Raw genomic sequence first — 15790 nt, 5'->3', positions numbered from 1 at the left:
GGGATGTGCAATGCCAGGGGCAGGAGGATGGGGCAGCACCTCCCAGGCTGCTGAGCAGGGACAAGGAGGCAATGAGGCCCCAGGGCTGCAAGGCTCACTTGTCTCCTCATGCCATCAGGGGCACACACAGCAGCCATGGCCAAAGGCCTGCACAAGTTGGCTCTCTTGGGGCCTTTCAGCTTCTGCACATCCCTGTCTCCGCTCCAGCCCAGGCAGTCCTATGGTGTCCATGCCCTGCCCCTTTCCCTGCAGGCTGTCGGCATCCCCCGGCTGCCCCACCTCGCTGGCCCCTTCCTGCACTGACATCTCTCCCTCCTCCCTGGCTCTGCCTTGGAACACAAAGCCTTGGACTGATCCGGACTCCTTCAGGGGAATGTGTTGCACCACAGCACTGCCCTTGGGGGGAAATTCCTTTCTCCTTGTGTGCAGTCTGGACCTCCCCAGTTGCCCTTCAAGGCCTCTCAGGCTTCTCCGGTTCTTTCCTCAGTCTCCACACCACTGGGCCCAGGGCTTGGAGGCTTCCAAACCCCTTCATACGATATCTCTGGTATTTAGCCATGAAAATGTTGTGCTCTTAGTGCGGGAGAGACAGAGTGACACTTTTTGCCAAAGGTTGTATTGGCAGAACAAGGCACAGGAACTGGAACTGAATGAGGGGAGATTTCCATTGGATGTCAGGAAGAAATATTTTGTGCTGAGGGTGGCAGGAACCTGGGCCAGGTTACAGAGTAAGTGGAAACCCCATTCCTGGAGCTGCCCAAGGTTTGGAATTTTGTACAACCTAAACTTGTGGAAGGTGTCCCTGAGTAACTGAAGTGCACTTTGACTAGTGGTCATCTTATGTCTCTTCCAACCCAAACAGTTTATTATTCTTTTTTCCTGTAACCCCAACTCCTTCTCCACAGGGTTGCAAATACCTACATGCACCATGTTGGCATTTTAATGTGACCTAATCCCCAACACTTTATGAAAATGGATAAACAGTCCTTTTAGGGACATGAATTTCAATGACTTTGGAGGAACCTTTCAAAACTCAAAAGTTACAAAGGAACTAATAGAGATTTCCAACATATCTGCATGAAAGGCTCCCCAAGTGATCAGTGACAGCCCCCAGGATGGCCTTGCAGCTGAGGTTGGGGGTTTTCTCACTCAGGTCCTGAGACTCAGGGTGAGAAGCCAGAAAGTGCATTTAGGAATTGTGCATGATGTGCCATGGGATGTCCAGGAAATGAATGAAGTGATATGTGGAGGAACAGGCATGAGAAAATAAAGAGAAAAGTGTATGAAAGGAGCTGGGCATGTGCAAAGAGATGACTGGTCAGTGCCTTTCCCTTGCCATGTCCTGCAACTGATCCCACAATCTTTCCCATTTTCTTAATCCCTCCATTGCTAAGAAATAGAATATTAATTAATTCAAGGGAATTTTGTGATTCAGGACCAATGGACATTGATTCTTTTGTTTGCTAAAAGTGTTTAAATAGGTAAAAATTGATGCATTGGTGTCTGTGTGAAAGGATTTCTCTTGGACACACAGAGAGCACTGGGAATAAAGTGATGCCTTCCTTTCTAACACCAAACATTCAGTGTTAGGGGGTTTTATTACCCCAATCATTTCAGAGGGGTTTGGCAACAGCATGAGCAGGTTTTGATTAATATCTTGTCTCCAAGTTACTGGGGCCCAATTCCTTCCCCATGAAGCTCCTGTAGCAGAAGTGGCTTTGCAGAGCCCAGCAAGAAAGAACACCCTTAACCAGCAGCTCTGCAGTGTTGCCCACCAGGCTGGGCTGGCAAGGGAGGGCTCCTGGCCATGGACTGGCAGGACCTGCTGCTGCCAAGATGCATTTGGGGTTTCAGGCTCTCCCTGGCAGAGGCGCCACCAAGTCACTCTGAGTTGTGCCCGTGGCCTTCAATGTGCTGGGGCTGGCCTGGGGCTTTTCCTGCAGTGGGATGTGCCCTGGTCATGGCATAGGAAAGGCAGTTCCTCCACCAGCAATCTGCTTCTTCTGCATGTCAGGCCCCCACTCTCTGCCCCTCACTCTGCTCAGTGTTTGCCTTGGCTCGTGGGTGCATTGACCAGATCTGCTTGAGTGTTCTGAGGCACAACCCAACACCTACTGCCTTCTGCACCCACAGCATAAGAAATATCATTTTCTATGGGGCTGGACCTGATGGGTCTTTGCATTACTGTCTTTAATTTCCATTTTTTGAAAATTACCTTTTCCCCAATTGGGTCAAGATGTTGGGCTCTTTCACAGTTGCCTGAAGTAACTCAGAATCATAGAGTGTCCTGAGTTTCAGGGATCTTCAAAGATCATCTATATCCAACCTCCGTGACATGAACAGGGGCACCTTGCACTAGACTGGGTTGCCCAAGAGCTCTGCCCTGCCTGGCCTTGAACACTCCAGGGATGGGGCATCCACAGCTTCTCTGGGAAACCTGTGCCAGCACCCTCAGAGGGAAAATATTCTTCCTAATACCTCATCTAAACCTTCTAATTCAGTCATTCCCCTTTTTCCTGTCACTCCAGGCCCTGGTAAATAGTCTCTCTCCATCTTCTATTTTGTTCTTTAAGGTACTGGAAGGCCACAATTATGCCACCCTAAAGGTTCCCTTCTCCCAGGCGAACAATCCCAGCTCTCTCAGCCATCCCTCATGGCAGAGCTGCTCCATCCCTCTGATCATCTTGGTGCCTCCTCTGGACTTGCTCCAACAGCTCCATGTCCTTGCTGTGCTGGGACCCCAGAGCTGGAGGCAGCTCTGCAGGTGGGGTCTCACCTGAGAGGGCAGAATCCCCCTCCCCTGCTGCCCAGGCTGCTTTGGAGGCAGCCCAGGACACCACTGGTCACCACTTGCCTTGGTGACCAAAGATCCAGTAACACATCCCCCCTGGAAAGGCCTTGTATTACCTGGGTCAGGAAGTTTCCCCCCATTCATTCCAGGAGTCTCCTTCAGTGCCCAGAGCCCCCCTTGCTGCTTTACCAAGAGATGTTGAGCAGGTTCGCTCAGCAGGACAAGGGCCTGTGAGCTCGATGCCTCCTGTGAGCTCCAAGTGAGACCATTCCCACCTATTTCATCTCCTAAACCAGAGTCACACATCCTGTACCCTGGAGAGGATGGAAAGGAAAAGTGATTTGATGATTTAGGGAGTCTTACAGGAAGCCACTGTAACAGATGTGTGAGATGAGTGCAAAGTTTATCATCCAAACCCCAGGGGTGTCACTGACACTGGTCACTGCTCCCCTGTGTCAGGTGAGAGAGCTCCACCTCAGAAACCTCAGGGATCTCCTTGTGTGAGGTGGGGCAGGGGCAGTGCTGGGCAGGAAGGGTTTAACTGGACCACTGGGCACTTTCCTAGACAGACAGGTATCCAAAAACCATCCAGAGGGAAGAAAATGTTAAGCTTTTAATATTCTTTTGTGTTCTTCTTCTTGTGTTACCAGGACACAAATACCTGATACTCTTATGCAGTTTCCCTGGGACCCTCTGCCCAGGTTCCATCTGCAGCTCCAACAGGTTTCTGATATCCTGCAGGTCCTCTGTGACAGCTGCCAGTGCCAGGGAAGGACCTCAAATACATCTAGGCCTCCAGTCGCTCTGGGCAGTGATGGTGAGTCAGTGCAGCTCAGTCTGAAAACCAAAGAATTTTTTTTGATATTTTGAGTTTTAAATGACATATTTTTATCAATTGAAATGATTCAATACTTTCAAGGAAATGTCAATACCATTTCCATCATATCAGAATGTGATTGCAGGAGAAAAATTATCAGAATCATAGAGCTGATGAGTCATTGCCTCAGAGAATCACTGAGGTTGGAAAAGCCCTCCAAGGTCACCGAGTCCAACCACAATCCAGACCTGCCAAGTCCACCAACAAACCATGTACCCAGGTGACACATCCACACCCCTTGTAAGCCCCTCCAGGGATGGTGACTCTGCCAGGTCCCTGGGCAGCCTGTTCCAAGGCCCAGCCCCATCCTGGGGCCTGACCTCAGAAGCTCCTCCTAAGACTTGACTGACCCAGCTTAGCAGAAAAGTGTCCCTGGACTGTTCCAGTCAAGCCACAGGGACTCCATGAGGGCACCAGGAGCTCTTGCACAATATAGGTGGGAATAGGCAGAAACAGAAGGGGTCAACAAGGGTGGGAAACCAAGGATGAGTCATTAGCCCTTGTAACCCTGGTGAACTGTTTACCTGACTTGTAGCCCACATGGATCAGCACCATTGGGAATTGTGGTCACTGGAAATCAGAGGGAGTGTGGTGCAGAGCCAAGGCTTGTGGAAGGGATTGAAGACATGAGAGTGTCAGAGAGGAGGGACAAATGCCTCAAGGGACAAGTATTTCAAGGCCAAAAAGGATGATCTTCCCTGAAAGAGCTGCCAAGCATTGAAAGAGTCTGTCCAGGGAAGGGGCTGAGTCACCATCCCTGAAAAAGTCCAAAAGATGTCTGGGCATGGTACCTGGGACATGATTTAGTTGTTGGTGAAGGTGACAGTGATGATAACTTGGGCTCCATGATCTTAGAGGTCATTTCCAACCTTAATTACTCTGATTCCATGGTGACTCAGACACTTCCCTGGACATTCTCCTCCAATGCTTGATACCCTCAGTTGCACAGACCCCACAGGCAGCCAAGCCCTGCCCTGTCAGCCTGCACAGCCCAGCTCTGCATCTCTCTGACCCTGGGGACAGCAGGGATTACTCCTTGGGGACACCTCAGTTGCTCTTTCATTGCCACCCACCCCAGCAGGATCTGAATCAAACCTGTTGCTTGCCTGGGACTTTGGGCACTTGGTAGCAGCTTTCTGTGTTCCTGTGAGGAGTGACAAAGAGCCTTAGTGGGCACCTGGAAGTCACATCAACCTCCCAGTCCCTTGACAGTCACAGCTGAACTCAGCACAAAAGCTCCTTTAGGTCTGGAGGTTCTTTGCAGCAGCTTTTTAGCAGAGCTGCCACCTGGGCCAGCAAAGGGGATGCTGAAACCTGTGTGAGCCTTGTCAGCCTTGGCTCCTGTAGGACAATAAGGAACTACAGAATCATAAACAGTGTGAGTCCTAAGGGCCCTTATAGGTCAACCAATCCAGACCCCTGCAATGAAAAGGAACATTTTCAACTAGGTCAGGTTGCTCAGAGCCCCATCCAAGCTGCCCTTGAATGTTTCCAAGGGTGGGGCACCGACCATCTCTCTGGGCAACCACCCTCAGTGTAAAAGATTCTTGTTTATATCTAGTTCAAATCTGCCCTCTGTAAGTTTAAAACCATTATCTCTTGTCTCATCAAGCCCGTCAAGCTCATCTGCCCAGGACCTACTGAAAAGTCTTTCAGGTGCTCCTGACAAGCCTTGACCAAACCAGATGAGCCAGGAAAGTTCCCTTGACTGTTACAAGTGTGTGGTAAAGTGTCCCTTGACTGTGCCAAGTGCTCCTGTATGATAAAGGTGGGGTCAATCCTGCCCATAACAGGTGGGGATCACAGAACAATCACCCACTCTCTGAAAGCCTTGGAACATTCCCTACATGAATCGTATGTAGCACAAGTGGAACAATTCCCAAACATTTTGGAAACTCCAGTAATTCCTGACATGAGGATGGAAATTCAGCAGAGAACTAAAGCCAGTCACCCTGTGACCCCACAAACAGAGGTCCTGAGGGAGGCCCCTGGAGCTCCCCAGCACCTCCCTCTCAGTGGGCACCTCTGGGAGCCTCTCGGAGCTCGGGAACCCTCAAGTTTGCAACACTCCAAAGAGCGTCGCTGATGCCCAGGACAATTCTGATCCCCCCTCAACAAACACACCCCTCCAGGTGCCCCCCTTGTCTCTTGGGAAACACAAAGGGATGGGATGGGAGTGTTTCACTGACAACCAGGAGAATTGTGGATGGGCACCTTTACACACACAGGTATTGATGTGTCCACACATCTCTGCCTGTGTGTGTGTGAATTGAGTGTGGTGTGAATGTTGTTGTTGTGAATCTATAACTGAGTCACTGTTAAAATTGTAGCAAATGGTGTCAATTCACTTGATAACTGAGAAACTCATCAATGATACAGTACTATTACTCTGTTTTAAATCCTTTGTATCCAAATCCTTTGCACCCTGACCCTCTTGCAGCTCAAGTCTCTGTATAAATCATTCCCTTTCACTAAAAACAAAAATTTTTTTTTCAGTCCACTTTGAAATTTCCTCCTTAGCAAAACTACAAAACAACTCCAATTAGTACAAGTCTTCAAGACTTGAAGACAATTAAAGGAAGAGAAATAAATTGTTTTTCTGTGTTTTAATAAGCCCCAATGAGTATTTGGAGATGAGTCCATGATCCTTAAGTAGTGAGACAAAATTTGAAAAACTGCTCAAGAAGTCAGAAGCCAAACTCCAAGTCCCTTGAAGCACCAATGGCCCCACTGAGGGCAGGCACTGACAAAACGTCCCCAGGGACTCCTTAGAGCAGGTCCCTGGAGGCCCTGATTGCAGGGAGACAAAGGCTCTGTGCAGGCACCTGCAATGCTGAGAAAATCCTGGGCTGGTTGGAGGAAGCACAAAGGCCAAGGCCTGAGCCCCAGGCCCTGGCACAGCAGGTCCTGTCCCTCACAGGTGGCTCAGGGCTGTTTGTGGGGCAGTGGGATGGGAGGGGGAAGAACAACAAATGTTCAAATCTGTGCAACCCCTCCCAGCCTCCTCAGGGAGGGGTGAGGGAGAAACAAAGTCCAGAACCTCAAAAGAAAGTTCCTTCTGGTGACCTCAGTGGCAGAGGCAGCTGCCAGAGCCAAAGGGAGAAAGCAATGGGTGCCTTTGTGCCTTCCAGCCCTGCCAGAGGCCTTGGCCAACTGTCCTGCAGCCTGTCCTGCCCTGTCCCTGCTGCTCCTCTGGCCTTGCAGGCTGCACACACCCATCCTGCTTTGCCACCAGCCCTCCCAGCAGCATTTCTGTGCCCTCACTGATGTCTCTGCACCATCTCTGGCTGTTCCCTGGAACACAAAGCCATGGGATGATACTGACACCCTATTGGTGACCTCTTGCACCACAAGGCTCCTCTCTGAGTGACATTTCTTTTTTCTCCCTTCTACTCAGAAACTCCTAAGCTGCACTTTGTGACTTTCTTTCTCTTTCTAGTACCAAGAAAAGCTCTGTCATCCTGGCAGAATCACAGAATATGCTGAGCTGGAAGGGGTCTGTAAGAATAATTGAGTCCAACCCTTAGCCCTGCACAGGACCATCCCCAAGAGTCACACCATGTGAGGATCATTCAGACCCTCCTTGAGCTCTATCAGGCTTGGAGCTGTGACCAGTGCCCTGGGGAGCCTGTCGAATACCCAACCAGATCTTCCTTGGACCCTCTCCAGTTCTTCCTCATTCCTCCACAATGGGGAACCTCAAACCCAGACACATCAGTCCAGATGTGCTACCCCAGGGCTCATTCCAAGGGGGTGACACCTCCCTTGTCTGGGTGGCCACACTCCCCCAAGGCAGCGCCATGTTCTGTTGTCCTTATTAACTTTGATCCTGAGCCCCTGTGCCTCAGGACATCCCTCACACAGCCCAGGCCCTTCTCCTCGGGGTCACTCCAGAGCTGTTCAGGTCCCTGCCCTCATCTCTGGGTCATTGTGCCCCCAGGGCAGGACTGACCTCTTTGCCTTCTGAAACTCCAGCAGGTTTGTGTTGCCAGAGCCCAGAGCTCCTCAGGGCCCCTGAGAGGGACTCTCAGCTGGGGCAGCTCTCAGGGTGTGTGCACAGGTGGCTCAGCTGCCTCTGGGTGCCCAAGGCTGCTGCTGCCTGTCAGGGAGGTGACAGATGTGACCTGGCAGCCCCTTCCCAGCCATGGCCCCCTGGAGATGCTGAGGCCCAGCTGACTCCTCACAGCATTGCCACCCATCTGCTCCTTGTGTGCCATGAGCTGATCAGGTCCAGGTCACCTCACATTCCTCTCCAACACCTTGTGCCTGCTCTGGGCCCTCAAGGTCCTTGTCCTGCTCCCAAGGGCTGTTTGGGAGTAGTTAATGGTCAAGGCTTGGGGTTTAGAGCTCAGGGTAGGGATTAGGCAGAAGTTTAGGGATGTTTGGGATTCTGCTGACAGAGTGTGGTTCATGATTAGGGGGAAAGATTTTTGGTCTGGGTTAGGATTAAAGCTTGGGGGTTTCATAATAATACTGCAGGTGTAGGTTTGGGATGGGCATTAGAGTACAAATAAGAGTCTGGAGTGCTGGGTTTGGCCTTTTCCTTCGAGGTCAGATTGAGATTGGGATTAGAGCAGTGGATTCCTTTGAATGGGAGTAGCAGCACTTTTAGGTTGGGGCTTGAGATCAGAAATTGGGTAAAGGTCTGTCAGAAGTGTTTTCACAGTCAGTGTTTCAGAACCCTCAGCATGACCTGAACCTATTTTGACATCATCAAAATGTTTCCTCTCTGTTGTCCAAGCTCCTCTATCCTTCCCCAATTATCCCAGTTCCTCGCAGTCTCCCCAGAACTCCCATCTGGATGGGCTCAGCTTTGTGATGACACTGTGCAACCTCATGGAGTCAAAGGGCCATTGTGACATGCTGGGCCTCATGGACAAAATAACTGAAATGTTTCAGAACCTTATGGAATCAAGGGGTCATTTTGACACTGCTGGGTGTCATGGAAATAAAGGAACCCCGGGACACTGAGGAGCTTTTTCAAATCAAGGGGCAGTTGTGGCACCACAGGGTCTGATGGAGCCAAAGGAACTGAGGGATGCTGTTCAGCCTCATGAAGTCAAGATGCCATAGGGACAATGGAACCTCATGGGATCAAGGGGCCATTGTGACATGCAGGGAAACTCATGGAAGAAAAGGGACCCTGAGTCATTTCAGAACCTCAGGACCCAAGGGGCCACTGGGACCCCAGAACTCCATGGGATCAGCAGACCCGCTGCCTCCCCCCAACTGCCACATGAACCAAAGTCGTGGCTCTGCCACCCCTTGGGCCCCTCTGGAGTCAGCGTTTGCTTCAGCAGCACAACTTGTCTCGTATGAGGCATTTTCCAGATTTTGCTTTGCCCCCTTTCCTGTGGTATTACTTTTTGTTCTTTGTTCCTCCAGGGGGCAAAGGGGAATGGGAAGCACATGTTGATCAGCATTTCTATCTGTACAAAAAAGGGAGTTGGGACAAGGGTGGGGAGAAATAAAAGCTATTTCTCTCACTCTCTGTTGTTGGTTTGAACTATTCCCTTGGTAGTGTCGCTTTTGCTGCTGTATTTCTGGTAACTAAAATTATTTTTTTCATTTAATACCTCCTTGTATTTTGTCTCTGTGTATTTGTGGGGAATAAAAGGGGAAAGAGTTCATTTTATTGGAGTTCCCATTCCAATATTGGTCTTTAAACCAAGGCTGGTTGCTCGAGGGCTCCCTGAAATTGGTATCATACACAAAGGATTTGAAAATGCAGTTTGTCCCATAGGACTGGTGCTTCAGACCCATCCCAGGAAATCTGGCTGTGCAAGGAAACTGCTTTGTGCCCCCACCCTGCACACTCACATTCTGCAACTGGGCACTGGGATTTACGTTACCAGGACACTTCCTTGAGCACATTCCTATTGGCAACTTTGGAGAAAGCTGAAAGCCTTCCTGCCCTGCCCTCAGGAGATGCCCTTCCCTGATGGAGCTGCTGTTGTGCAGCCCAGCTGTGTCCCAGCAGTGCCCACGGCCTGTCCCTGCCTGTGAGCCCAGGACGGACATGCAGCAGGATGTGACCAAGTTGCAAGAGCACTGAGGCCTTATAGCAACAGTAGGGTTGGAAGAAGAGCGTGGAAGTGGAAAAGGAGCAGATATAAAATGACAAAGTGCTGGTGCTCCCTGGCAATGCTGCTGCGCTGTGATAGTCTTACTCTCTCCCTCTGCACACAGGCACTGCCACTGGCCTTCCTGTGGCCACAAAAGAAGGAACTGGAACAAACAAACTGCACCAATATCTTTTATTTGCTTTAAATATTAAAATGATCATTCTCTCATTTACACCAACTCCGAGTAAAACACAAAAGATTAAGGATTAAAGAAAAACTGAGGATCAAAAATAAAGTTTAGTTGCACACAACTTAAGACGAAAAAATAAAAAATAAGCACCATAATCATCACCCAAAACCTGAGACAGAAGGTTGGACAGGTAATGAGTTTCTTTGTGAGTGATTTGCACATGAAAACAGGCAGGTATTTACTGTAAAAATGCATCGAGTCATTATTTTCCTCACAGCATCCTTGAGTTCCTTATTTCTCAGGCTGTAGATGAAGGGGTTCAGTGCTGGAGGAACCACCGAGTACAGAACTGACAATGCGAGATCCAGAGATTGGGAGGAGATCATGGGAGGCTTAAGGTAGGCAAAAAACGATGTGCTGATAAACAGGGAGACCACAGCCAGGTGAGGGAGGCACATGGAAAAGGCTTTGTGCCGTCCCTGCTCAGAGGGGATCCTCAGCACAGCCCTGAAGGTCTGCACATAGGAGAAAACTATGAACATGAAACAACCAAAGACTAAAAAGGCACCAACCACAAGAAACCCAAGCTCCTTGAGGTAGGATTGTGAGCAGGAGAGCTTGAGGATCTGTGATATTTCACAAAAGAACTGGCCCAGGGCATTGCTCTTGCACAGCGGCAGGGAAAATGTATTGGCTGTGTGCAGCAGAGCATTGAGAAAGCCACTGGCCCAGGCAGCTGCTGCCATGTGGGCACAAGCTCTGCTGCCCAGGAGGGTCCCGTAGTGCAGGGGTTTGCAGATGGCAACGTAGCGGTCGTAGCACATGATGGTGAGGAGGGAAAACTCTGTTCCAATGAAGAAAATAAGGAAGAAGACCTGTGCAGCACATCCCATGTAGGAGATGGTTGTGGTGCCCCAGAGGGAGTTGTGCATGGCTTTGGGGACAGTGGTGCAGATGCAGCCCAGGTCTGTGAGGGACAGGTTGAGCAGGAAGAAGTGCATGGGGGTGTGCAGGTGGTGGTCGCAGGCTACGGCGCTGATGATGAGGCCGTTGCCCAGGAGGGCAGCCAGGGAGATGCCCAGGAAGAGCCACAAGTGCAGGAGCTGCAGCTGCCGCGTGTCTGCCAATGGCAGGAGGAGGAACTGGCTGATGGAGCTGCTGTTACTCATAAGATTCCTCTGGGCATGGAGCACTGTCCAAGAAGGGAAAGACAGTGACAATTTAGGACAGACTTCTAAGGGAAAAATCAGCCAATATCTCCTAGAATTTCCTGCCCAATCCAACAATTTCAGATGCATTTTTTCTCTCTGGCCCGATTGTGCTGCTCCAGTGAGTTAGTTCAGCCCTGATGCAGTGGGCACACAGAATCTGGCTTGTGAAAGCTCCAGTACTCACAAGGAATGCCAAGTGTAACAAAATTTCACTCTCTGCTCTCATGGCAGAAGATTCTGGACTGCAGAAAACAGGTTTAGCTGAACATAATAGTGAGTTTCTCTGAGGTTTTTGTTCTAGTTGTTTGCTTTCTTTTTTTTTCTATAGCCATATCAATCAGGTGGTATTATTAGGTGCAAAAATTCTAACTTTTGCTCAATGAAAGTGTGAACATCCTTAGGATGGGAGAGATAACAGTGCTTATCTCTCAGTGGTTTAGTTCATAGTCAGCACAGACAGATACAGTGTCGAATGTTCTGTTTCCCATCTGCCCTGCACTTCCATTTCTGGTGCCTCAGAGCTGATTAAAGAGAAAAATATCTGGGCAGGTTCTGATGGCAATGTCAGAGCAACCCTGAGAAGGCTGGAAAAGGGACACTGATGGTGCCTGTAGGGCACAGTGTGGTGATTTCTCATATTGCCTGTTTTATTCAGTTCTAATTCTAGAAGATGGAGAATTTTTGTGCCCGCTGCTGGACTGAGAAATAAATTTCTGTGTCCAATTGCCTACCTGGGCAAGCCAGAGCAGAAGACATAAAGAGCAGGACCAATTCCAATCATGTCTCACAAAACCTTCTGTGCTTCTTTAAAACTCCATTCTTGAATGTCCTGTTGTGATTTGGAGCTGTGAGGAGCCAGCCACCTTCAGCACCCTGAGAGTGGAAGTATCCTGCTCTCACCTATCATTGATTGCTCCTTCCCTACAGCCCTTCTCCCCCAGCCCTGTGAGCAGCTCCCCAGGCTGGCTGAGAGCTGACCCTGGCAGGCAGCAGAGTCCCTGCCCCAGCACAGCACCCTGGGCTGCAGGACCCTGCTCTGCACCACAGCCCTGGGCACCCCTGGCTGCACACCCTGGCTCCACAGCTATTCCAAAGTGTCCCCCAATAGCCCCCACCTCACACATCCCATCAGCTGGGGCTGGGCCAGCTTTAGGAGATGCCTCCAGAGCTGCCCCTGCATTGCCCTGCACCCACAGACTCACCGTGTCCAGCACTGCAAAGATTTCTCCTCCATGAGCTCTGAGTCATCCTCCCAATGCTGAGCCCCTTTAAGCTCTGTCTGTGCCCTGCTGGTGTCCCTGAGCTGCCCTGGCAGTGCCCTGAGCCCTGCTGGGCTGTGCACAGGAGCTGCTCCTGGGCAGAGCTGTCTCTCTGCAGCGCTGCCCGCTTGCCAGGAGCTCCCTGTGTGCCAGGAGCCCGGCCCAGCTCAGCAGCACAGCAACAGCCCAGGGCATTTAATGGCCCTCTGGGGGGTTTGTGTTGTTTACATCAGACTCAGTCCATCAGAGTAACTTCAAACAACTTCTCAAGAAGTCAAAGTGAGAGTGAAACTCTGAAGTTTCTTGTAGTGTTAATAGGTCCAATTAAGAGATAAGACTGAGAAAGTGTCCCCAGATTCCAGTTAGAGCAGAAAACTGCAGACAGTGGTGACAATTATGAAGAAGCAAGGAAAGGTGTCTCTCATGCTTAGGAAACCTCTATATGTTTCCTTATTCCAAAGGGCCAAGCCCTGACACCCAGCCCCTGGAAAGGCATATACAGTCCCTTACTCATTCTCACATCTTATCCTGGGGCACTGGGATGTGGGATGTGCAATGCCAAGGGGTGGAACCTCCCAGGCTGCTGAGCAGGGACAAGGAGGCAATGAGGCCCCAGGGCTGCAAGGCTCACTTGTCTCCTCATGCCATCAGGGGTACACACAGCAGCCATGGCCAAAGGCCTGCACAAGTTGGCTCTCTTGGGGCCTTTCAGCTTCTGCACATCCCTGTCTCCTCTCCAGCCCAGGCTGTCCTACGGTGTCCATGCCCTGCCCCTTTCCCTGCAGGCTGTCGGCATCCCCCGGCTGCCCCACCTCGCTGGCCCCTTCCTGCACTGACATCTCTCCCTCCTCCCTGGCTCTGCCTTGGCACACAAAGCCTTGGGCTGATCCAGACTCCTTTTGGGTGATGCTTTGTATCAGAGCACTTGTCTTGGAGGGAAACTCCTTTCTGCGTATGTCCAGTATAGACCTTCCCAGATGCCATTGGTGACGTTATTTCTTTCTCATTCTATATCTGACTACAGAAAGAAAAGCTCCACCATCTCTGACACCACCACTGGGACACTGTGGAACCTCATGGAATGAACGGCCCAGTGTGACACTGCAGAGTCTTATTGTTATAGTTTGAGCTGGCAAAATGCCAACTGCCTGGTACCCAGTCAAAAAGTCCACTCCCAGAGCAGGAGAGTGAGGGAAAACAGCAGAAACGAGGCTTTAAACACAGTGAGGTTTTTATATTTATACAGAGAAGAGGAGAGCTTAACACAGAATATGAAATAGCACATAGTGACAGGAAACAACAACAGGCTCACTGAGGTCGCCCCAGCTAACAGGTGAAACTCCAAACCAACCAAACCCCCTCCCCAGAGGAAACCTCCCAGCAAGAGGGAAAGAGGAATTAACAGGAATGTGCTCACGTCCCCAGCTAAGCAGACGTGCCGACCGGCAGGAGGGCCTGATAGCAGCAGTCAGGGAGCGGGAACCGTCCTGGTCAGAAGCATGGACCGAAGAGAGCAGAGACTCCTCCCACCTTGCTTGTTATACTCCCCGACACTTCCTGATGATGTCAGATGATATGAAATACCACTATGGCTGCTTAAGTCAGATGATGCCTGTCCCCTCTAATCTGTGTCACAACCTTTGAGGCCTGCTAAAAACTGAGGCCTAAATGGGGACCTATGCTGACTAAAGCCAAAACTACTACAACGTCCACCCCTTATTTCATATCATATGACATCAACAGCCCATATCCCACAGTAATCATTTATTTTTTCCGTGCTTATATGCATATATGTATAGTCCATATGCAGTCTTTCGAGGCAGGTGGCCTTTCATCAAGGATCAGCCCCAGCATCAGTTCAGCTTGGGTCCTTCGCCTTTTGGTTAAAGTCACAGTTCCAAGTTCAGGACTGGTTCACAGGTTAGGGCTGCCTTATCGTTGGATGTCATGGGATACCAGTATCAGCTTTGTTTGGGTCTTTCTCATCCGGTGTCTGGTTTCCTGCAAGACACAACTCAAGGCACACAATTAGGTTTTCCCCAAGGCTAGGTTGCCTTGGGGCACGCACTGGATCTCAGCATCTTGTCTCATCACCCACCAGGTATTCCCAGGCCCTTGGGCAAAAACAATCCCACGAATGGGTTTGCTTTTGCCCGAGGGAGAAGTAACCCAAACAGATTTCCCTAGTATGCCTCTCAGGTGAATTGCGGGAACTTTGTCTCCATCCACCGTGTGGAGGGATTCTGTTTGGGCAGGACCAGCTCGATTGATAGAGCCTCTAGTGTTAACCAACCAGGTGGCCTTGGCTAAGTGCTTATCCCAGTTCCTCAAAGTTCCTTCACCTAGTGCCTTTAGAGTTGTTTTTAACAGTCCATTGCATCTCTCAACCTTCCCAGCCGCAGGTGCATGATATGGAATGTGATATACCCATTCAATACCATGCTCCCGTGCCCAAGTGGCCACCAGATTGTTTTTGAAATGAGTCCCATTATCTGACTCAATGCGATCTGGAGTGCCATGCCTCCACAGGACCTGTTTCTCAAGGCCCAGGATAGTATTCCGGGCTGTTGCATGTGATACCGAATAAGTCTCTAGCCATCCGGTAGTCGCTTCTACCATGGTAAGCACATAGCGCTTACCCTGGCGGGTCTGTGGCAATGTGATGTAGTCCACCTGTCAGGCTTCTCCGTATCTATACTTGTCCCAGCGTCCACCATACCAAAGGGGCTTCAACCTTTTTGCCTGCTTAATGGCAGCACAGGTTTCACAATCGCGGATAACCTGAGAGATAACGTCCATGGTTAAATCCACCCCTCGGTCTTGTGCCCATTTATAAGTTGCATCCCGGCCTTGGTGGCCTGAAGCATCATGGGCCCATCGAGCCAGGAACAATTCTCCCTTTTGCTGCCAGTCTAGGTCTACTTGTGACACCTCGATCTGTGCAGCTCGGTCTGCCTGTCTGTTATTATCATGTTCCTCATTAGCTCGACCTTTAGGCACATGGGCATCTACATGGCGGACTCTCACGTACAGCTTCTTTACTCTGGCAGCAATGTCTTGCCACAGATCTGCAGCCCAGATGGGTTTCCCTCTACGTCTCCAATTCATTTTCTTCCACCGGTCTAGCCACCCCCAGAGGGCATTCGCTATCATCCATGAGTCGGTGTACAAGTAGAGCCTTGGCCATCCTTCTCTTTCTGCAATGTCTAGGGCCAATTGGACAGCTTTGAGTTCCGCAAACTGACTCGATTCGCCTTTCACTTCAGTGGCTTCTGCCACCCGTCTGGTGGGACTCCACACAGCTGCTTTCCACTTCCGGCTCTTTCCTACGATACGGCAGGAACCATCAGTGAAAAGTGCGTAGCGCGTCTCTTCATCTGGCAGCTGGTTATATGGT

At 50.3% G+C, this 15790-nt stretch overlaps 2 protein-coding genes across 2 annotated transcripts in view; one reads left to right on the top strand and one right to left on the bottom strand.

Moving 5' to 3' along the window:
* The window catches only part of LOC139673810 (zinc finger protein 850-like), a 1066517-nt gene that overhangs the window by 453313 nt on the left and 597414 nt on the right, over positions 1-15790 (top strand). The gene's annotated exons all lie outside the window — the stretch shown is intronic.
* On the bottom strand, positions 5443-11092 carry LOC139674301 (olfactory receptor 14C36-like). Its single transcript, XM_071560490.1, has 2 exons — positions 10166-11092; positions 5443-5448 (listed from the first exon to the last, which is right to left on the bottom strand). Exons 1-2 carry the CDS (start codon positions 11090-11092, stop codon positions 5443-5445), a joined length of 933 nt encoding a protein of 310 aa, XP_071416591.1.

Source organism: Pithys albifrons, chromosome 7 (genome assembly GCF_047495875.1).
Source record: "Pithys albifrons albifrons isolate INPA30051 chromosome 7, PitAlb_v1, whole genome shotgun sequence".
NCBI classification, from domain to species: Eukaryota; Metazoa; Chordata; class Aves; order Passeriformes; family Thamnophilidae; genus Pithys; species Pithys albifrons.
The sequence above is the reverse complement of the archived record's forward strand: the minus strand, read 5'-3'. Positions and strand labels throughout refer to the sequence as shown.

What these genes read in the sequence shown, in the direction of transcription:
- LOC139674301 (XM_071560490.1), bottom strand. Translation starts at nt 11,092, where the DNA reads ATGAGTAACAGCAGCTCCATCAGCCAGTTCCTCCTCCTGCCATTGGCA.